This window comes from Brienomyrus brachyistius, chromosome 6 (genome assembly GCF_023856365.1).
Source record: "Brienomyrus brachyistius isolate T26 chromosome 6, BBRACH_0.4, whole genome shotgun sequence".
NCBI classification, from domain to species: Eukaryota; Metazoa; Chordata; class Actinopteri; order Osteoglossiformes; family Mormyridae; genus Brienomyrus; species Brienomyrus brachyistius.
In genome coordinates this window covers 26,292,561-26,315,687 of record NC_064538.1, presented here as the reverse complement: position 1 = coordinate 26,315,687, position 23,127 = coordinate 26,292,561, and the positions used below count along the sequence as shown (strand labels likewise).

The following is a 23,127-nucleotide window of genomic DNA, read 5'->3' as shown; positions in this document are numbered from 1 at the left end:
ATGAAACATAGGAAGTTTCTTTGAAAAACAGTGTGAGTCAGCAGTGATAATAGGGAACTTGAGGCACAGAAAAAGGGGAAGATTTTTAAATGGCAACACTATAGTGTAATAAATGTGTGATGTTTCTTTGGCTGGAATTGCACCCTGCTCTGTGCTGTTCAGTAACTCATTTGAAGTAATGTTTGAAGATTTTGCACTCCTAAACTGATAAGTTGTGTTAGTAAATGAATGAGATTCCATATTTAAAAAACAAACCTTTAGAGTATGTGGCTCTACAGGTTAGGCCTTTGTGCCTGTGGCCAGATGATCGGCGGTTCAAATCCCAGAAACAATGCCAATTTTATGTCACTGTGGGGCTCCTGAGTAAGGCCTTTGTTCCCAGTTAAAGGTGACCCTTTCTCAATCGTACGTTACCTTGGATAAAAGTGTCTGCTAACTAAATGTTAATGTAATACATGCATGTTAAATGTTGTACAAGATGTATCTCCAGTATGTTACCTCCGCTGTACTATACACAGTACCCGGATAATGCTTGACAGTGGGTACAATCATAGATCTGAAGTCTTCTGTAGCAGCTGTTGCTGAGGGTGACAGTCTTTTTTCATTTCTATCTGTATTCTCCGAACAAGTAATACATATGGTTTTGGGACTGGTCTCATTAATGCAATAACTCAAAAATTATTTGACGGATCTTTTTTGAACTTTGCAGACACATAGTATGCGGGAAGGTCTGGAAAATTATCAAATTTAGCAACAGATCACACCAAAATTAAAACAGTGCCATGGAGCAGGAGCAAAGGAAAGGACATCCTCAGACAGTTGATTTCATCTGCACGATAATTCAAAAATTATTTGATGGATATTTTTCAACCTTTGCAGACACAATGTGTGGGTGAAGATCTGGAAGCAGTCAAACTTTGAGACAAATCACACCAAAATGAAACTGCATCACAGTAGTATCAAAGAGAAGGGTAGCCGCAGGCACTTGTCTCATAACTCAAAAAGTATTTGTCAGATCTTTTTTAAACTTCATTGGAACTTCACTTTGTAAAGAATAAGGTTTGGAACTCATTTAATTTTGAGACAAATTGCACCGAAATTGAAGCAGTGTCACTTAATCATGGCACATGAAAGAACAGCCACAGACCCAAATCTAAATAACCTGATTACACTGAGACAAGTCACATAAATTTGGGCTTTTAATAAATATTTTTTGGGCAGGGGGGTGCACTAGAGATTGTAGACAGTTGGGGGGGGGGGGGTAAGGATTAGATGGGGGAGGGGTGACAGGGTTGTCCAGAAGATACATTTTTGTCATTCCGACAGCATCTAGTTTCATTTATTCAAGTGGATTCTGTGTTAACTTCCAGCGTGAGATCCCATCAGAATAGTAAAAGTATGCTTCTATTTAGCAGCATTAATCATAACTAGGACCACAGGGACAAAGTACTGTCAGCCACACCTGGGTTTTGGAGCACAACAGGAAACACAGAAGTCTGACCTTCATCGGCTAACCAGAGACCGGTCAGAGAGTGGAGTCAGAGAGTGGGGACCATAGTTCCTTTCTATTTCTCTATAACTGAAAGCTTTCCCCTGTTATGGGATCATATGAGCCTTCTTATTTCAAATGCTGTATTGTGCAGTCATGGATAGACATAAAAATGTTATAAAGTCCTGACATGGTATGGGATTAAGGGGAATTTTTCTGCTGGAATTAATGCAGCAAGCCTTCTTCGCCCTCTATAGTGTTCTGCTGAGCACACCCTCTTCAAATGGATTGGGTCTTTATTAATTCAAGCTCCTATATAAGTGGTTCTTGAAGCAAAGAAAAAGCCTGAAACCAGAGAATCACCCTGAGATAGCCATTATCCATGAGTCATTGACTCCCCATCAGCTAGTGACTCACCATCAGCCAGTGTTTCCCCATCAGCCAGTGACTCCCCATCAGCCAGGGACTCCCCATCAGCCAGGGACTCCCCATAATCTGCTGCTGTGCTTTGTGAAGAAAGCTCTGTACATTTCCTGTCATGTTCACACTGCCTCTGTACACGGTTTTCCCAGTGATGCAAGTCATGCCTGGATATTTTTAGGCAGTTATTAATCTGAAAGGTTCCATCTTCGTCAAAGCTGCAGTGACATCACCTCTTCGCGATCTGCATGCGTTTAGGCAGGTACGTCAGCCGTGCAGTTTTATTACAATTCTGTGATGTCAGGGGGAAATACATCTGTTCACTTTTCTGTAGTCATCAATGGAAACTAGGATAGAAAATCATAGATTAAAATTCCTGAACTCATGGTTTTGGGCTTTTCCCTGTCATGCAGAACAGAATGAAACCATGATGACCTGTAGGATCGCAAGTACATGGTTTCATTCTAATTTCTCAGTGAATCTGCATTGAATTTTTCTGTATGAATTAGGACTGGCAAATGACTGATCAGTCACTCTGCCATGTTGCAGCACTCCCCAAAAAGATTAATTTAAAACTCAAAAGATAAAATGAAGTATGTCGATATCAATGGAGCATGAGTCAAATAAAGCAGCCGTATCATAAGAATTTTGCTCAAATTTTATGTACATCAACAGACTTTTTTCCTGTTTATGACACTGCTCTCAAAACAGCAATTAGCCCTGTTTGCTCGAACCCCTGGGACCAGGAGTCTCCTCCTTGGCTGCGTGTGTGGAGTCTGTATGTTCTCCCTGTGTCATCGTGGGGTTTTCTTCAGGCATTCCAGCTTCCCTCCATAGTCCAGCAACATGCTGAGGTCAGTTGGAGTTACCAAATTGTCTGTGTGTGTGTATGTGTGTGTGCCCTGTGGTATCCCATCCTAGATTATTCCACACCCTGCACCCCTAGCCTCTGGCATGGGGGTGAAGGCCCCCACAACCCCACACAGAACAAGTGGGTATAGAAAATGGATGGATGGATTCTCCCATTGAGGTATCAAAATTGACTCATTATGCATTAACTTTGCCAGCCCTAGTATATATTCTGTCATGCCAAAGTAAAATACAAGATAAAAACTCACTTTCCATTAGAAAAGCCCCTTTTATTTAAATATCTACCTCAAAATAGCTAGCACTGAACTGAAATTAATGGGGAAGATGCTTCGGAGGAAATCACTGCTAAGAATGAACTCGACACAAAATCAGTAGAAGAAGTGGTGGGCGATATGACGCTAATTAATCATAATCTGTTTTAATTGCATGAACGGTACACGTCATTGTTATTGTGAGAATCGCAATACAGCACTCAGCCTCAGCTGCACTGCAAGGGTATAAATCAGGGTAGAGTATCAGCTGTTCACGTTCAGTTTCTGCCAGTGCCTTTATCCCAAATATTGAGAAGGACTATCAGTGCCTTACCCTAACCTCAGCTCTGGTGAGCTGTTGTAGTATTGTGTCGCCATCTCCACCTGTCCCTTGAAGAGCTCCCATAGTACATCGCCATTGTGTGCTGGTACGCAAGCCAGCACTAGTGCTGCTGACAGCTGTCCGCTCAGGGGGAACACCTGCTCTTCGCGATGCGGGAGCCTTGCTGCCATCTCTGCTGCTGCAGTCCGCGCACTCGGGATCTCCCTCAACGGCTGCCTGGTGCCGCGCTGCCCTCTCAGCACTGCAGTCAAGGCAGCTTTCATTCCAGGTCACTCTTGCTGGCTTCCCGAAGCCACACTCTCTCAGCACTGCATTGGCGAGGTTTCCACCGACAGAATCTTCTGTGGGCGTGTCGTCTTCTCAGCACAGTTCAGTGTCCTCGTCGCTTCTCCTAAGAGCTCATCAGTTTTGTTAGTCATCATCTTCTTCATGCATTGCTGCTGTGAGTTGGGTGTAAATCTTTTGTCCGGGTTTTTGACACTAATGTCAATGCCGAATGGGTAAAACACAAGACGAAAAATGTGCTTTCTATTAGAAAATGCTTTTTCATTTACATGGCTAGCTCAAAATTAGTTGGGAACATGCTCTGGGGTGTGCAGGACTGGCACGTCCAAATTAGCATCCAGTCAATGTCACTTACCTGTGCTGTTACTGGTGTCTGACATGAATAAAATACTTGCGCTGTACAGTGAGTAACTGTAATGACTGTACAATACTGCTTGGGATAAGCAGCTGGAAACTGCATGGTTGCAAATAATGACTTCAAAAATCAGTTTGTTCAAATAAATAATGAATATATTTACATAGTTTTCATTGAAAGTTATATCTGTGTTTCTACCAGTTTTTTTTATCTCTTCTCATTACTGCCAGCTCTCCTCCCCCACCCATAGTCACTCAGCGTCTGTATCTGTTTCTTGTCTCTCCTTGCAGTCACATATTGGTTTCCTTCAGGTTTCCAATAAGCTTACCTTTATTGGTCATCATCATATCATCATAGCAAAGAGCCATTCCTGGAGAGAACCACCTCAAAAAGATTTAAAAATACATAAATGATAAACTGGTTCCTCTTAATGCTTTGATTGTGATGTATTGGCATTTCCAAGTGAATTAAAACAGGTTGTCTTTCAAGAACAAGAAATTACAGACAGATTTTTTTTACCTAAAGAGAAGCTGTATGACCCTATTTGGTAAGTAGTAATATGTTTTCTGTAGTATTACTAAAAGGGTAGGGTAGATAAATTTAATTATATGAAGTACCAGTCACAGAAAATAAAAATATGTAGTGCTTTGAAGTCCCTCCGGGTCTCTTGTGCGGTGGTTTAGAAATGAACCTGTTGTTAAAATCTGCCAGGAATAAATTTGTATGCTGCAGAAGAACTATTATATGAAATTAGCATTTTTTAATGCTATGGAGGAAGGGAGTTTATCGACTGCAGTGCTCTGAACACGGCTTCCTGCCTCAGAGAATGGGCTATTGTGCATAAATGACGATGATGTCATCTCAGTTTAGTCGTACTGGGCCATAGTAATATTGTGCCCTATACGTGACATTTTGAAATGGGCTGCGCAGTTGTGCTGCCTTGTTAACTTGGTGCTCTGGTTTGCTATGGTTCTGTTATCTGTGACGACCTTTGGTTGGTCAGGCTAGACAATCACCTTCCCATGAATCCCTCCGCTTCATACATTCCCTGCAAATGTGCAGTTAAGGTGCTTTGGCTTTGATCAGCCTGGTCCCAGGCCCCTATTGTGGAAAGCTACATTGTCCACCAAATGGCTTGTTTTTCAAGGGTTTATTGGCATTCCTAAGATATGTCAGTAAGTAATTTAATCATTCTTTCCTTTTTGTTCTTAAGTTGTTACTCTTATTCCACGTAGCAATGTTTGACAATTGTGGAATAGGGTTACACGTAGTGTGAGTTTACATTGTGCTTGTTGACTTAGTGGGATATATTCTGTCATATGGGAAACTTGCGGGAAAGTACAAGAGAAAGACACTCGCACAGGTATGACCACGACATCATCAGTGTCGTTTGGGACTTTCTTCTAGTTAGATGAAATAACCCCCAGCTTTTTTCCAGATAATTCCATATAATTTCCATATAATTTCTAGTTACTTGGTATGTAGCATAAACACCCCTATCAGGCAATTCTCCGTTGCTTCTGGCTCTGCTTCACCAACCCAGGAGGCAGAATAAATCCTGGTGGTGTGACCTGGAATGTTCTGCTAGATGCATGTGCCCTGAAACAATGGCCCGATGGCTTATTTGATCTGTTTGAAAAAGTGCGTGTGAAAGGAAGTTTTGTTGCTGGAGGTTTTAAGCCATGAAAAGATAAAGGATAAGGCGTTAATGGCCAATTGATTTGTGATAGTGAAATTTACATGTTAAAGGGAATATCTCCTACTTTGTCTTAGCCTATGAGATCACCCTACATCGCTGGGCTTTGAGGCTTCCATTATGAAACAAGATACAGAATGCCTGTCTGAGGCCTAACAGAGAAATTTATCTTTGGGTCTTAGGGTGTGATATGATTGAAGCTGATGTGTTTGCAAAAGGAGCTGAAAAGGGCCAGTCGTCTCATCATTCAATGCAGTGTCAGGGAAACACGGGATCTCCCTGCGCCAACAGCGCGGGTTAAATGCACAGTGGGGCCTCGGCCAACCGCTTGTTCGTGCTCCTTTGAGTGCTTCTCACACAGTCCTTGAAGAAGGTTATTCCCAAATCGTATTTTAAGGTGTTACATTGTGTCTTGTCATGTTAATGTGTGATATAAAGTATGTACAGTGTTTCTGTTTGCGATTAGCTACATAGTGTCTGCACTGAGTGTTTTGCTAACCCCAAGACTAACAGATTATGTGAAAGGAAAATGCAGAATGTCATCGCATGAGGATGATAGCTGGGAAAATTGGCTGTCCTCCATGGTTAAAGGGTGAGATCTTCAACACTCAGGGAATGAAGGCAGTCTGTCTGCTTCTCCAGACTTTTCATTTTGAAGTATCCAACATACTTCGAAGGCAAGCCTGAAATTATTGCATATTGCTACATTTTACTAGGTTTTTACGAATTATCGGTCTACAAATTCCATTCTCCAATGAAATGACATTGTTTCGTTGTCTCCTTACATTGTCTTGTGGAGTTTTAAGTAACATATGCTGTAATTCTTTGGCATAGTATTTCCTATTGTTAGAAACAATATGATTTGCCCCAAATACACCAAATATGCAATTTTACCTGGGATGTTGCCAACACTGGCAACATCACATGTTACTATGGCTGCATGTGATTGGTGGCTTGGAGGCTGTTACGTTGTCTCTCATCCTGCTGCATTGTGCTGGCATGCGTCAGTAGCACAAGTGGTCTTGCAGGCGTCTCTGTATTACAAGAGACAGAGAGTAAATGTAGCCTGTTTTACCCTATGCTGGATATTTATTTATGTCCTGTAATTTCCCATCAAGCAGAGATGAGACGGTAAAACCCAAGATTTAAAGGACGCTGCTTTTAGTAAATAGAGAATTAATATAAATATATATGTACCTTTGTTTTCAAGGTTTTCAGTGGAATGTATTGAATTTGCTCTGTTGTGCTATAATGTATTCTTCTCTTGAACTTTTCTTGTAGCCAGTTGAGCATCCACTGCAAAAAATATAATCAAATCCTTAACCGATGCTCATGCTATAACTGCAACATAATAGTGAATTTATTCAGGCTCATCCATCACTGCTGAAATCTATTATGAATTTATATGGTCAGTAAAAATATATGAGTGGGACCTGGAGTTCTGCATGATCTGTTACTCATGTTTGAGCCAAGATATGATTGAAGCTAATTTCTACAACAACAAAAAAATAAAAATTGGTGTTGATGAAGCCTAAAATGTATTTGGTTAATTACAAAGAATAAGATTAGCCAAACAATGGATTCTTTTGACATTTTCCAAGCTTTAGTCCAGTGGAAAAGAGGGTAGATTATATTAACAGCAAACAGGTGTGTGACATGATGTTATTTTTGCATGTCTGTGGTAATTCCCTCGGTACAGTAATAGGATAAGTAATATTTGCAGAGGTTTAACTTAAGCCTCCGCTGCTTTCGCAGATATGGTATTCTGTCTGTATTTTCCTCTTTGGTAGATTTTGCAGGGCACATTTGTTGCATGTAAAGGTTACCTTGACATATTCCCTTGTGAACTTTATCTTGTCTTGTTTCCACAGATAAGAGAAAAATCTTTCCAGCTGAAAAGCTTTTGAATGCACGTCTTTAAATCAGTCAATTTAACATACTCTTCAGGAAAAAACAGTGACAGGTCTTTAGTTTAGTTGTCACTTGTGGGCCAACTATGCATCAATCATCCCAAGTCTCTGGTCATTGGCATGGAATTTAATGATTATAATATTAATAATATGGTATACAATATAATAAAGAGTATTACAAAAGGCAACCTGAACTCTTCAGCACTCTTTAAACTTGTTTTCCTCACCCGTACATTGTATTGTGTTCAGACTACAGCTAATATTTTTTTAGTTATGTAGCAAATTATTTAATTACTGATGATATACTTGCACAGAGAGTCTGAAAGCGCATTTGAAGTGCATTTTTTACAATGGATCATATGTCATGTAGCTCTGCCTCTATTCATTTCCTGTGCTGATCAGATATAGAAGAGATACAGAGGTTCTGTTTGGACTCAAACTGAAGTACATGTACAAGGCAACACAGGCATTTGTTACGGCTGCTCTTTTATCTTTCAAAGACCATATTTTCTCTCCGTCTCTATGGGAATTTAATTAATCACCAGCAGCCGCTGGTCCTTCAACCAAAACATTGGAAGGATGCCATGAACAATAACCTTATTTTGGTAATGTAGTAAAGATGATGGTAAAACTAAACATTTAACCCATTTAAACCCATAAAATGGTTGAAATGGTTTACATTTTATTTTTCTGATGTCCTAACTTTTGTAATGAGATCAATGAAGGAATTGCTTCATTTTTAGACAACCTGTGGACGTTCAGTGTCCTTTACCTTGGACTCTGGGTAGAGATTGTGGAGTGACTCCTGGTTGACAACAGGCGGACAATAGCCCCCCCCTCTCCCGTCCCCCCTGCCCCACATCAAATTTCATTGTAGTAAATACTTCTAGTTCTAATATAACAAAGTTAAGAATCGTGTATTGAAAGGAAGGGAAAGTTATTGTCAATCTCCCCTAATGGTAGGTAAACAAACATTTGTTTGTATGTGTAGGAGACATACGTAGGTCTGCTCTCTCTCACTCCCTCATGTGTGTGTGTGCCTGCGTAGGTCGCAGGAAAAGAGTACTCCCAGTGGGATAAGTTCCCCGTCCAGGGCAGACATGAGGAGCAGGAGGAGATGACCTTGAAAGAGCTCATAGCCTACATCAAGGTAAGAAACCCCCCGCCGCCCACCCGACCACCCCCTCCCCAACGCTGCATGCTGTAGAGAATATCCAGCTTTGCATGTCAGGACACATATCTAAACAGCTGTACAAGGACAAGCCAGCCGAGTGTACTGAGCAAATTATGGATTATAATCTTTTTAAGGAGAAATCCAAGAGCTTCCAAACAGGGCTTTGTAGATAAACCTGCCCACGTGGGAAGGGGGTGACTGTGAATCCCAGTATCTAAAGTTGTGCTGCTGGAGTGGGTGCACTAACAGTCAAGGAAGGATGAGGTGAAGGATGAGTCCTGTATGAACCTCTCTCACAGATCATTAGGGCAGATGTGCACACAAACATCACACTCCTTCATTAGAGGCACAAAGAACAACTCCTTCAACACATAACATGTGCTTCTATCCTCCAAGCAGCATACATTTATAAATTGCCTTGGTTCATGTGTTTCACTCTGCTGTTGCCTTACTTTCTCATAATGACTGTGAGTTAAACCAATAATTAATACCACACTCTTTCCAGTACAGCAGAATGCTTACTGTTCAAGAATGTACCACATGTGTGTCCCATTACTAAAATGTATCCTGATCTGCCAAGACTAAACACGTTAATCGGCCAGCTTTCCTATGAAGCCAGCAGGGTACCTATAAAGCCAAAAAATGCTATAAAAGCTGCAGTTTTGATCGCTAGGTACAAATGGGAGTTTGTTAGAATAACACAATCCCCCATCTTCAGAACAATAGGAATAAACTACAGGTTACATCCTAGAGGCTTGAGTAAGGAGATGCACATAGATGTTTCTGTGGAGGCTGTATTTGCTGGCTTTAGGAAATCCAGGCTCCAAACATGGATAATGAATATGTAGGTTTATCTTGGATTACAGGTGGGAGAAGGGGTTGTGAATGGAATATACTAAAGGTATTGTACAGGACGAGATGCTTTAGGTAGAAGGGGGTTACATTAGTAGCATTAAATGGATTGGATGTAAGTTGATAATACTTTACTTGCCTTTCTCACTGTGCATTACTGTACACGTCTTCTTTTTAACCTGAAACAAATGTTACAACTGCCCATGAAGCAAGTCTAGCATCTGTACAACAGGAATTACTTTGTGTTTTTTAACAGAAAGTCTTAACTGGCTGTAGTTTGTGTTACTCAAGTTACTTCTTTTAAGCTGAACCTTTTCCACTCCGCGTATATAAATACAGCTGTATATATTTCCATTTGCAATTTTCCTGACACTTACAATAGCAAACGCTGTTTGTGTATTGCTACTTTATAACAAACACATAATGTATTTCTAGACATATTAGGATGCTTCTAGTATTACTGTGTTTGTTTTAGGTTGCTACTGATGCATTTGTAATCATTCAATAGACTAGATTGGCTTTTGATGAAACAACACAGAAGGTGCTTCTTAGGATTTCTTCATTGTAACATATTGACTTTTATTATTTACTCGTGGTCAGACATTTTTAAACCAATTTCAATGTTCTCCAAAAGTGCTCTCAGGCAATATAGTAGATGCTGTTTATATGCCCTGTGATGTTCCTGTAACAGTTAATCTCTCTTTTACTTTGTTTCTCTTGCCTGGTAATAAGTATGTATGGGTTGCTGCTATTAAGAATCTTTAATGCTTATGCCATGAAAAAATGTTCAAGGTTTGGCAAGCAAAGACATTTCTTTAATATCAACAAAGGGGTACACATTTTGCAGTACAGCATTTATAATATAGCACACTTTTTTCCTCTTACAGCAAAACCACAACTTGGAAATAACTGATCTGTTCTACGAGAACGCCATGCTGTTCAGCAATTACTCCCAGAACCAAGAAAGGCTGGAAAAAAGGTATGTTGTCCATAGCAGGCAGATCTAAAGAGCTGATATTACCCAGCTGACACCTGTTGTGCTTCCATACTTTACTGTATATTTTGTGAGCTCTAAATCCCTGAGATTATAGTATGATTTATTGTGTATCTGATACCCTTGTTGAAATATATATGTCCTCAGAGACTATATAGGTTATTTATGATGTATATGGGGGTGGGATTAACAGATGTCACAGGGCTTTACGTCAGTGTGGGCAGTGGTGGCTTAACGGTTAGGGAAGCACGTTTGTAATTGAAAGATTGCAGGTTTGAGTCCCTGACCAGCAAGGCACCACTGAGGTACCCTGAGCAAGGTACCGCCCCCAAGCACTGCTACCTGGGCGCTGAATTAGCTGCCCCCTGCTATGTCACATATGGCTTAAATGCAGAGGACACATTTTGTTGTTGTGCCGTGGTGTGTCAACAATGACAATTAATTACTAAATTCTAATTATTAAACACTACTATGTCAGTTTATTGGTAAGATCACTCTACCAACAGACAAATTTAAAATTAGACGTACTCGACAGGGTTATATTTACTGCTGTGTTCCTTGATTAAACCTGTAAAGTCCGGGTTTTTTGAGAATCAAAAGGACCTTTGGTCATAAGTCTTAATCGTCGGAGATAAGAAGCCCATGTCCTTCCGGCAGCAAAGTCGTTCCTGTTTGTGTGGGTGTTGTTGTTCCAGAAAGATTGGTGCAGGTCAATGTTACACTGCGGCTATCAGCTAAATCATGGCCATAGGACCAAAATGAAAAATGCGAGGCGCTTTGCTGCTTATTTCAGGCTAATGTTATCATAAAGAGTGAATCGTGCACAGAATGTTCCTGCTCACTAACAGTATCCCTTAATGAGATAAATGAAAGCAAAATAAAAAAGTAATTAAACCCATGGAGCAGAGGCGTTTGTCATCCCGCTGCATTAAGTAAGCAGAAATGATCTCATTGCACTCCCAAATGGCATTCAATTAAAATGAGGAATGTTTATTGCATAATGCATACAGTTTTACTTACTTTCTGCTACCCGAATTCTGAGTGCTTGGCCCCTGAGACATTTCACACTGTTTTCAGTCGTGTCGTAAATTATCCACTTAAATGTTCGCATATCAATTATAGCATCAAGCGACCTACTGTTTCTCCAGGTACTTTAGGAGTCTGTTTGTTTTTCTAGGATTTATTGGTAAGATAGAGTTTCAGAGGGTGGGGGGGGGGATCCCAGAGTATTTCATTCATCGTCTTTGAACAAAGGGGCATTTCCCTGCCCTCTGGCCTTTCTACTTATTATTATTATCAGTTCCAAGACGTGGGAGGAGCTCAAATCTCCATGGCATGGATGTCTTGCCCGTCTCTTTGGGCACTTAGGGATGTCCTTCATATGGGGAGGACAGAATTCAGTAGGAAGGCACCACCACTCTGCAACCATTCACATGGACACCTTATAGTGCCAGACAGCACATATAGGCAGAGGCCAGGGGGGTTGAGATGCTGGTAAGATACACACCATTCTGTTACTGTGAAGCTGACTGGTAGCACTGAATGTTGCTGCCGACTGGCGTTAGAATTAAAATCAGATCTTGTGCTAAAATATATATCCCTTAACTGGATATATTATTTTATACTCTCCTTCATCTACTTTGGCTCTTTCGTTCTGTTCCAGAGTGCTTATCAAAATTAGTGATCAGCTGTTGGATATATTAATGATAGCAGCAGGTGGAAAACACCATGGAACTAATGAAATGCAAATGTGTGCCGAGCACTTAGAGGAAGCCGGTCTGGAAAATTCTGCCATGACCCAGCATGGGCCCAGCATCCCGTCAGACGCCACCCAGATTCCCGACAATGGCTGGACAAGGCCCATTATGTGTTAATACCTCAGACACCTAGATGGATGAACTTCTTTGACGTTTGCCTCCACCCTTCCACATGGCAAGGCCATTTTCCCAGGCAGGAAACATACCCTCACAGACGTGTGGAGAAGCTCTGGGGGAGACACAAGCGAGTTTGCGCTAGTTTATGAAAACATCCTGACTCAACCCCCCCCCTCCCCCAATCCACCATCCACCACTTCCTCTCCATCCAGCGGCCTCTTGCGCTCTTCCTGACATGCAGCCAGTTTCCTCCTTGGCTGTGTGCTCATCTACAACTCACAGGATATCAAGACCTTGAGGGGCTGTCAAGCACTGCGCTCTGTTTTAAAAATGCTTTTTCCAGCTGCTGCTTCCTGTTTTGACGTGCGCTTTTCAAACATAAACAAACGTAACATACAAAGATTCACTGAAGCCCGAACCAGGAAAATACTGCAATACTGTCATTTGAAACCAGCATAAAGGAATCATTTAGTCTTCATTGTTTTGCATACAGTAAGCTTTACATTAAATACTCATGTCTTCATGGTCACCACTTGTAAATACTTGACTACCCCTGTTGCCACCCCAAATAATAAAAATGAAATATGGATTATTTCCTTTTCTAAGCCACAGGAGTGACAGGGTGTGGCGTGTCCACCACCATAAATATAACTGGTCCCTGAAAGCCAATCCCATCAAAATTTTCTTCAGGGGTCACTGTGATTCTGTATATTTGCATATTGTACTGGGAATGCGTATATAAAGCAGTTCAATTGTAATAACCTTAAAAACCATGCGTGTGTGTGTGTGTGTGTAAATAGGGTATCTGAATTGGTGGAGTCCATCACCAACACAAAGATCCCCCATCATCAGCGCTTCTTGGAGTTTTTCGCTTCCTTTGCTGAGGATGAAGACTGCGAGACAGTTCCTCCCATCAGGTACCAATTCAGATGATGAGCCCAGCCGCACTGTCGTCTCAGAGGACCACTGAACTACATGGACCAACTATGGATTTAAAAGAAGTAGCCCAGTGTGAAGGAAATTCCAGCAAATATCTGGTGATTTTCCAGTAATTAGCAGTCACTAAGGATTCTCAGTAAACATTTTGCCTATACGTGCAGTAGTTCTTTAACAAATCATAACTGGAAATTGAGAATTTTAATTTTAATTTTAATAAATTTTACTAAAAATCACAATGCATGAATGTTTTATTGTGATTGTTATAAACTTTGATTTTTGAAGAATGTTTGTGGTTGATATTAGAAAAAATTCTAAACATGTAGTCCCATTTTACAGTTGACTAAGGTGTGATGAAAATCAAATAAAGATAATGACTAATTTAAAAAGAATGGGTTCCATTGTTTTTCTTGTCATGTGGCCCAACATCCATGCTACTTATTCAGCATGAATGCAGTAGGATGACTGCTGATATTGTGATACAGAAGAATCATTCTCACCCCATGAATAAGCCAGGAAGTTGAGGGGAAGGTTTTAGTTCACAAGTCTCCCTCTCGAGTCAGTTCACCCGGCTTCTTTTCACACTGACCAAAACAATATGACCATAAAGCTTTTCACGAAAAATTTTATCGCAAATTAAATAAATGAAACTTACTGTTTCCTGAGTGCTAGATATTTAACCAAAACGTTTCAGATTAGATTTCTTGTGCAAAACAACTACTCTCTTCCTCCTTCATCAGCCTTAAATTTTCCAGGTCTATGTTCTTGTGTTACCAGCTGGTGGTCAGTAGAGTCGTGATTCTCACACTTACTGCGAAGGCTGCAACAAAGAGGTTATACTGTCACCTATACTGTCACCTATACAACATTCACATGGATTTTTTGCCAATATGTAAGATCAATATATTTTTATGATTCTTATTTATATTTTATGTCTTTTGTCATATGTGTATGAAGATATTTTCAGTAACTGTGAATTTTAGTTATTATTTCTATCTATTTAGGTTTTTGTATGACTTAACAAGCTTTTCACATCTCTTTGGCCATGTATCAGATACCCTTTCCTGTGTGGTATATTATGATTTTCCTGTAGCCTCCTGTGGAGGTTCCACCCTGTTTGACATAATCTTCTTTTTTTATTTGTTTTTTCTTTTTGTGCTGATCAACTCAGACAGCACTGATGAAAAAGGTCAGAGGGATTTGTGCTACCCAGCAAATGGAAAGGTAGATCTGACTGTGTAATGGAGCGGCTACAGTTGTTAACATGTGGCGAACATTACTGGCAGTTACAGACAGGAAGATCCACTAACCATTTAGGTAAAAGGCAGCTGAAACAGCCCTTGTTGGCTCCTAACAGCTGGGAATAACATGTTTAAAGAAAAGTGGCAAGTCTGTCCGGCTTAACAGAAAAGGGCAAAATGCGGTCATTAAAAAAAAATTATGGGAAATTATGAATGTCATGTCCTTAGCTGTCAGTTTAGTTTTGACAATAAAATGTTTTGCAATTTTGGTATTTAATATAAAATTTTCATCAATTTCAAATGTTCCTTATGTAGAAAGAATATCCACCATTTTTACCAATGTAATGTGGGATTGCTTGAACAGTAATTTTACAGCTAATGTTTTCATAATATTACGCTATAACAATTACGAGTTTGTTGTCTTTTGAGCTTCAACAGTAAGCACTTTTTAACTAAATATTAAGAATGAAAATACGTACGGATATATAATAATGATTCAACTGTCACCCAAGAAACATTTTTATCATTATATAAAATTTTATTTGAACATAACATTATTGACAAATATACAGGATACAAAAATAGAGTATTTTCTGAAGCAGTGTTTTAATGGAAAAAAGACATAAATAATTAGCTGTAGTGACCAATTAGATGTACCCAATTATGTCATTACATATGATTGGCTGTCGACTACCAGTCTTCATGAGAGCGGTGAATTGGTGAAAATCCCTTCCCGTCTCATTGAGGCCTGTGTGGGACTGGTGAAAGAAAGGAACTTGTGCCTGGAAACCAACGGGGCAAGAGAGACGTTTCGGTGCTGCAGCAGATCTGCTGAGCCGAGTTGAATTTGGCAATCTCCCCCGACTCTCCAAGTTTTTTGACACTCCTGCTAATTTCCGCCGCATGTTGACCAGGAGATCTTTGCCAAGCCTTTGCCCAAGCTTGGGCTTGAAATCTGCTGGGTCAGGGCAATCTGGTAGGTCCATCCAGTTCTCTATGAGGTCAGCAAAACTGTTGTCCCCTAGTACTAGAGGCTGCCGGTTACGACCACGAGTCAGAAGAGATGTTGTCCAGTCCGCAGGGCCACTGGCCTCAAAGGATGTCCAGCGCTCCAGACAGGCATCTGAGGTGGATTTGGGCCGCGCGTGACTGCTGGCGGCCCTGTTGGTGCGGAGGTTTCGGCACCGGCGTAATACCACCCCATCATCCTGCCAAGATGCCTCAGAATACCCTGAATCAACGTCCAGGCTCCTTTCGCTGCTGCGGGAAATCAGGGCCAGCCGGCTGCCGCCCTCCTCCCTCTCCTCCTGGGGACCAGCCAGACAGCAGGCAGAATCGTAAGCACTGGCATCACTAGCATCTGAGATTCGGTGGCTCGGCGGTTGCTCCCACTGCAATATCCCCTGCTGGCAGGAATGTGACACTGCAAAGGAGTGGTTGGCTGGCGCACACCCACTGCGCACTTGCTTTAGGTCCTGCAGTGACCTCATCATGTACTGCATCTGCTCCCGAAAGCAGTCGCCAGTGTTCCGTAAGCACAGCTGTGGGACCAAAACAAAGGGGGAGCTGGTTACATACAGGCAGCAATAAAACACAGTGGTTTATTTTTTCTTGACTAAAAACTAACATGCCTCCTCAGCCTGCACCGCTCTGTAGGTTAGTGAAAAAATGCTTCACAAAGAATTGGAAAATAAAGCACAGTCAAAGGTCCTCTATTATAATTCTTGTTTTGCAGCTTTAAAAAGGCAACACAATGTAGATTCCTCTCTGGACTCCTTCCTCCTAGATGATAACTGTTTTAGTTCCTTGCCAAATTCTCTTCCTGGATCAGCCCGTCCAACATGCATGGGCTTGCACGAGAATTGTATAGACCTTTCCTGACAGCACCCTCTGTTCTTCAGAAAGGTGTGTCATATAGCAGATACCGTAGCCCCTGGGCCCCTCTGCTTCACAGAGGCCTGAAGGGAATGATGTTCCTTTCACCTTGATCTCAAGAACTACACCGTTGCCTGCGGCAGGAATCTTCAGCAGTGTCGCTCCTCTCATCACACAAAAACCATATTAGGGTGAGTATTGTTAAAATGGGACACTTTCTGAAAATTTGCTTTCTGGAAAAATCATCTCAATGTCTTGAAGCTTGATACCATTCTAAACACATCAGCGCCTCTTGAACACTACGTCGAAGAGAAAACATACACACATATATTATCTGCAAAGTTTAATTGTCCCATTTTGCCAGGTGTCCCATTCTCACAATACTCACCCCAACTGTGCACTCATCAAATATAACGGTGAGGTTTTACAATCATATGTAGTGAGATCTTTATATATTTAGATACATCAATATGAATTGTGGGAACAGGATGCTATTAGAAAAAAAGGAAACCGTAAGGAACTGGGGCAGTGACACCCAAAAGAGAATGAGAAGGCATTTCCTTTGCTCTAACATACAGGAAAGCCAGCTGATTCATGCAGGTTTTCCAAAATGAACAATGGGAGTCTGAACTCAAAGAATCTGGTCTAAAACAAAGAACGTACAAAGGTAGATGCCTTAATGCCCAAAAGACACACAAAGAATCTCAGTTTTAAATAACACCTTATGCTGTTTTCACAGGAAAACATTCAAAGCTACTGTCAATTGTCTTTCTTTTTTAATCTTCCCGGGTTGATAATAATTTGGGAGATGTAATACAGAGCAACACAGCATGAATGCTTTGACATAAATAAGGAGGGAATATTATGTCCTACCCGGGAAGTCCAACAGAGTCCCATTTTTACGCAGTGCTGAGCGTGATTAAGCGGCCCCTAGGATTTAGGGGTGTGCAGTACTTTGAGGAAACATCAACCACAAAACAGACAAAATCAGGCAAAAATAAAATATAATATATCAATTGATTTTAATAAATGATAGTTTTGTCACGCTTGTACGCTCAAACCAAGAATCCTTAACATGCCTTGACCCTTCTCCCTCAGATCCACAACTGACACAACTGCAGCTGTGAAAACTCCACCATTTGGCTTCAGAAAGGGTGTCTTTGATAGACAGAAGGACGGGATCACTAATGGGCCAGGAAACATTCATTCTCAGATAAAAACTATGGCTTTTACAATACAACAGTCTCGTTATAACTTATTCTTGGGGGCCCTATTCAAGTTCTCCTTCTCATGAACAAGCGATTAATTCACAGCCATAGATCCAGGAAGCCCATTGGCTGCCTTATGATTTCAAATGTAACTTAGAAACATTACGGAGATCAAGACTTCTTTGAACTTCATGTGCTTCAATTATTGCTCATTCTAGATTTAACTAGAGAACAATGTTTCAAACTTGGCCAATTTACCTTGATTGTAAACGTATATAAAATGATACACCTAATATATATCTTCAGGTACAACATTCTGCTCAATTAATTCAGGTTAATATTGTTTATTCACAATCATTCCTTGTCCGCAAGGATTATATAAATAAAATGCACATACATATATACTAAACAAAATGCACTGACGCACATGTGCCGTTTTTGCGTCAAACTCCGCGATAAGCTGATGGTCACATGTTTTAAGTTACAAACGATGCGATAATTTGCCTAAACCTAACGAAACTAAAATTTACGATGTTTTTTTTTAATGTTCACCCTAAATAAAACTATCTAGCTATAAGAAAATATATTCAAATATATTCAAGATGAGAAAAACAGTCATACTGTATGGGCAGTTCAGATACCAAACAGCCCAACTATCTGATTTTGGACTGCATAAAACTCACATAATACGTGGAAATCAGGCAAACTCCATATATACAGTGAGGAAATAGGACCCAAAATTCCCAGGACACAGTACTAACTACCGCACGCCTTGTGGTACAACTATTCATAGGACACAACAGATCAACTTAACTTCATACCATCCTTTAACCGCATTTACTTCATCACCTGTGTGATGAACTCAGGACTGCTGTGTCAAACAGCCCGGGGCTTAAACGATACCATTTGATTGCAAACTAAGCTGTAAATTCACTTCTTGTTTCTCTTAAAGAGAAATCCAACACTTTGAATTATATGTATCGATATTTTATATTTATTTATTTGGTAAAAACTAAGAAACTTTACAAAAACATTTTGCACACGCAAACCATTTGTTGATTTTTGGAAGATCTAAAGATCATTTTAATCTCATTACTTAGAGGGGTATATTTGATGGAATGTCCATCATAATATTCAATTTTTAAAGCAACGTTAAACATTTAAAATAACTTACCATTTATTCCCTTTTGGCACGGTTCTGCCACAACCCGCTTTGTGAAACAGACAGATGTGAAGATTCAGCGATGTTAAAAAATATTACTTTTCCATAAAAAATGGTGCATTCTTAGTAATATCTATTTCCGTCAGATACTTTCTTCGCACAATGTCAACTTTTCAGTGAAGACAATAAATCTTTCGTTGTCGACCTGTTTCTTCTTGCAACACGGGGCAGCTTTTCTTCCTCCAGTGTTTTACATGCATTTGTAATTGCTTGCAGGAGTTCGCTGTACTTTTGTACGCGGGCCCTCTTCGCAAGATGCGGGGAGCGGCCTGTCGGCCAACAGCGGCACGGAGCGAACCTATAGGAGGCCCCTGAAATTTGAGACTATGATTTGGCCGCAGTCCACCTCTCACCACAAAAACAGAAGACTCGTCTGCGGGAAGTACCGCTGCAAATGAGGGAAGTCACCTGTAGCTGCAAGATGGTCCCGCGAGAAGATACAGCTTGGTGGAAACATTGATAAATTCTGTATTACTCTCTCTAATAATGTTTAATGTATCACAACACATCCATGTAAAGCACCTTGGGACAACTCTGTTGTCAAAGGCGCTATATAAAAAAATTAATTGAATTGAAAAAGTAAATAAGTTTAAAAACAAAGATAGGATTGACTGTCAGTATTTATTGGCATAAAATTATGTTTGTGAATACCACTTGTGTAGAGGAAAATCCACTGTCGTTTCATGTATTTATGTAGGTTAATTGTCCAAATCTTATGTATGTAGGATATGTTTGATATTAATAAATTAGCTCGATTGGTAAGAAATCTGACAGTTCAAAATGTTGTTGGTTCAACTCCCACAGAGTAATATTTTCACCTTTCAAATGTGATTAGTAAATATTTGCAATATTGCTTTTTATGTCATACCGTGTTTCGGATGGAGAACATTTAATTTGCATACAGCTTCTTTAGTTGTCTGCACGGCTTAGTAATTAGTCAACACAAAAGGATTTAAAAGGTTTATTGTCATTTGTACTGGTACAAGTATTCAGCACAACGATATGCTTATTGCGTGTTTGCTGCAGACAGACACAGCATAGCACTTAGGGAGGATAAATATAATTTCAAAATCAATATCTACACGTGCATGGGCGAGTATTTTAGCCTCGATGGCAATCTTCCTTCAAAAACAAAAAAAAGTCAAGCCCCAGGTAAACTTGACCTAGCCCCTGATCTTTTCAACAGCTAGACATTGTCTTGTGTGTGTGTGTGTGTGTGTGTGTGTGGATGTACTGTAGCTATCTGACGGAATGAAAATGGAATCGATAGGTACAATAGGCAAATATAGAAATACGAACTATGCCCCAGGAAATGAAGACATAATATACATATATAAGCAAATTAACATACAGGGTAATCGTTGCAATAGCGCCCCCTTTTGACATTTAAGGATTATGAGAAAGAGCGGGCCTCACCGGTTCGACTCTTCACTCCATTGTTGCTATTTCAATGCCATCGCGTGGTGGGAGCCAGATTATATGTGACCAATGGCAATAAAGTGCTTGAATCTAGGTGTTTGGATTTCTATGCATTCACAGGATTCCTGCATTATTTTTTACTTTAAAATGCAAATACGCCGATGAGCAGTCGTCGTGCGAAGTTTACCTGACAATACAACTGCTTTGTTGAATATTTATCAGAAGACAAGGCGATAGACTAAATGGTTGATGATTTGTTTGTGATTTGTTTTATTCAAAGTAAATTTTATACCTAAAGCGTGGGTAAATGACATACTAACTGAAACAAAATCAAGCTATGCATTAAATGCATGCATTTAAGTTAAGGGTGACTATGTAACTATCGTTGTTAATTGTATTTTATGCTACCAGTTCTTAAATGTAATACATGCGAGGTCACTTTAACATAACTACTATAACTGATGTAATAAACATATAATTCTTTTGGAAGGCATATATTCCAATTCCTGTCATAAAATTGCCCAGTACTCATAAATATAGTTTAACAAAAGTGCAAATTTAAATACCGGGCTGTAAAAATAAAGACTAAAAATCAGCCTTTAGAAAGATTAATGGATCAGCGCAACTGCCCATTCCTAAGTAAATGGGTTTTTTATGTGAATTATGCAATCAGCGTGTAATAACCAAAATAAGAAGGCTATGCAAAATGTACTGTATGGGGTATGTTTACACTTTTACAACCAGTACAGCCTCCCCCAATACCATGGACTTAGTAAGCAGTTGGATGGATGGAATTATGACGTTTTGCCTAACCCTTGACTGTAAAATGCTAATTGTGCAGATTACACCAAAAACACAAGCATTTGCTAATGGGCTGTCTAGATTTAAACTATCCTTGACCTAGCCCCTGATCTTCATCCTCATAACAATTTTGTTCTCACGCATTGTAAATATATTTTATACAACACAGTGCATGGAGTTTGCATGTTCTCCCCATGTTGTCGTGGGGTTTCCTCCGGGTACTCCGGTTTCCCCCACAGTCCAAAGACATGCTGAGACTAATTGGAATTACCAAATTGCCCATAGGTGTGCATGTGTGAGTGAATGGTGTGTGAGTGTGCCCTGTGATGGGCTGGCCCCCCGTCCTGGGTTGTTCCCTGCCTTGTGCCTATTGCTTCCGGGATAGGCTCCGGACCCCCCGCGACCCAGTAGGATAAGCAGTTTGGAAAATGGATGGATGTATAACTTGTCTTTGCTATTAAAACTGAAACAACTGATACAGATTTTAAATATTTCTGTTAATGTATCCATGTACAATTTGTCAGAGGGTGGAATTTTTCAGTCCAATGGCACAGCATTAAGTTTAAATGTCAGTATCAGAGTTCTTGAGTTATAATAGCCTTAGCAACTCTTTGCTTGCACTTGATACATGCTCATCATATTGAATCCATCCATCCATACATTCATCAGCCACTCATTTATCCTGTTTAGTGGTGTCATTCGTATGTGTTGTCTAGTCAGACAAAATAGTGTTTCCCTTAGCCTCTTATGCTATGGTGGTTCCACCAGGTTCACGTTTCAGTTTACTGGCTGGCTAGTTATGAAAGCTGTAATTACCCATCTCAGTCAGCAGGTGGTGTAATAGAATACTAATATCGCAGACGTTCATGACTTAAGGTGTTGATAATAAATGATTTTATTCACTGATGTGTGAAGAAAAACCTCCCCAAACTAAAATATGGAATATTCTCTTTAAAAAAAAAAATAATCAAGATCTGTTAACCTTATCAGTCTGATTCTGAAGGTCAACAGCATAGTCACCACAAAGCATAGTTCATTAATTCATTCATTTTTCATAACCGCTTGTCCTATCCAGGGCTGTGGGAGTGCAAAAATAACAGGTGCAAGGCAGGGAATAACCCAGGACTGGGCACCAACCCATCACAGTACATCACATTATTCACTCACTTATTCACACCTGCAGACAATTTGGCAACTCCTAGGGCACAAAGTTAAATAAATAATTTACACAGCTATTACATAATCAAGCTCAAATGCTAGTTTTCTCAAATGCAGCATCATCATTTACAAATAAGCTAAACAAGTACTGAAGATGAAGACTGATGAACAGAATGAAAGACATCTTTGTGAAGTATTACAGTGAAATTTACACTTAAATAAATTGAAAGGTCTTTATTTTTCCTGTATCACTTCATACCACTTTAAAATACTACTAATTTTAAAGGGTAATAACCGAATATTATCCCTGCTCAAACTGCACTAAGTTTTTACACAAACGTGGCCACAAAATTGTCAGTGATCTTTATGACGTTATGGAGGACCATAAGAAGTTTAGCTACTAGCCAGCTGAACTAGCACATACGTTTTTTTCTAGGAGCCAGTGACTAGTGTTCAGTTTTTGTTGTATTTGCCCTTCATCTAAATTACTCTCCACAGGTAAGTAGGCAAACTTTGCTTTGGTTGAAAATTAAATGCGGAAAGTACTGGAAAAGACAAAACTTTGTGTTTCCCTTAGCCTCTCTGAGTGGCATAGGATGCCAAGCAGTAATAATGTTTTCAGCTCCGCATCACTTCTTGCAGAAACACTTCACTGCTGGGCAGAAATACTAAGCAAACTACTGCAGGAAATTATCAAATTTTACATGAGACCCCTGTATGTTTGCATTTATCGCATAGCAGCTGCTTTTACACA

General features: G+C 40.1%; 2 protein-coding genes across 3 annotated transcripts in view; one reads left to right on the top strand and one right to left on the bottom strand.

The window, feature by feature from the left end:
- Window positions 1-13,841, top strand: part of uba7 (ubiquitin-like modifier activating enzyme 7) — a 45,908-nt gene extending 32,067 nt beyond the window's left edge. For both annotated transcript variants that reach the window (XM_049018305.1, XM_049018304.1), the window contains exons 22-24: window positions 8,668-8,769; window positions 10,533-10,624; window positions 13,314-13,841. In XM_049018305.1, the coding sequence (XP_048874262.1) occupies window positions 8,668-8,769; window positions 10,533-10,624; window positions 13,314-13,446 (327 nt within the window). In that variant the 3' untranslated portion in view covers window positions 13,447-13,841. The remainder of the gene's footprint in view (window positions 1-8,667; window positions 8,770-10,532; window positions 10,625-13,313) is intronic.
- A 1,364-nt stretch (window positions 13,842-15,205) lies between these two features.
- On the bottom strand, window positions 15,206-19,301 carry LOC125745448 (PAK4-inhibitor inka2-like). Its single transcript, XM_049018354.1, has 2 exons — window positions 18,948-19,301; window positions 15,206-16,231 (listed from the first exon to the last, which is right to left on the bottom strand). The coding sequence occupies exons 1-2, from the start codon at window positions 18,948-18,950 to the stop codon at window positions 15,338-15,340; spliced, it is 897 nt and encodes a 298-aa protein (XP_048874311.1). The 5' UTR covers window positions 18,951-19,301; the 3' UTR covers window positions 15,206-15,337.
- Between the last annotated feature and the right edge of the window lie 3,826 nt (window positions 19,302-23,127).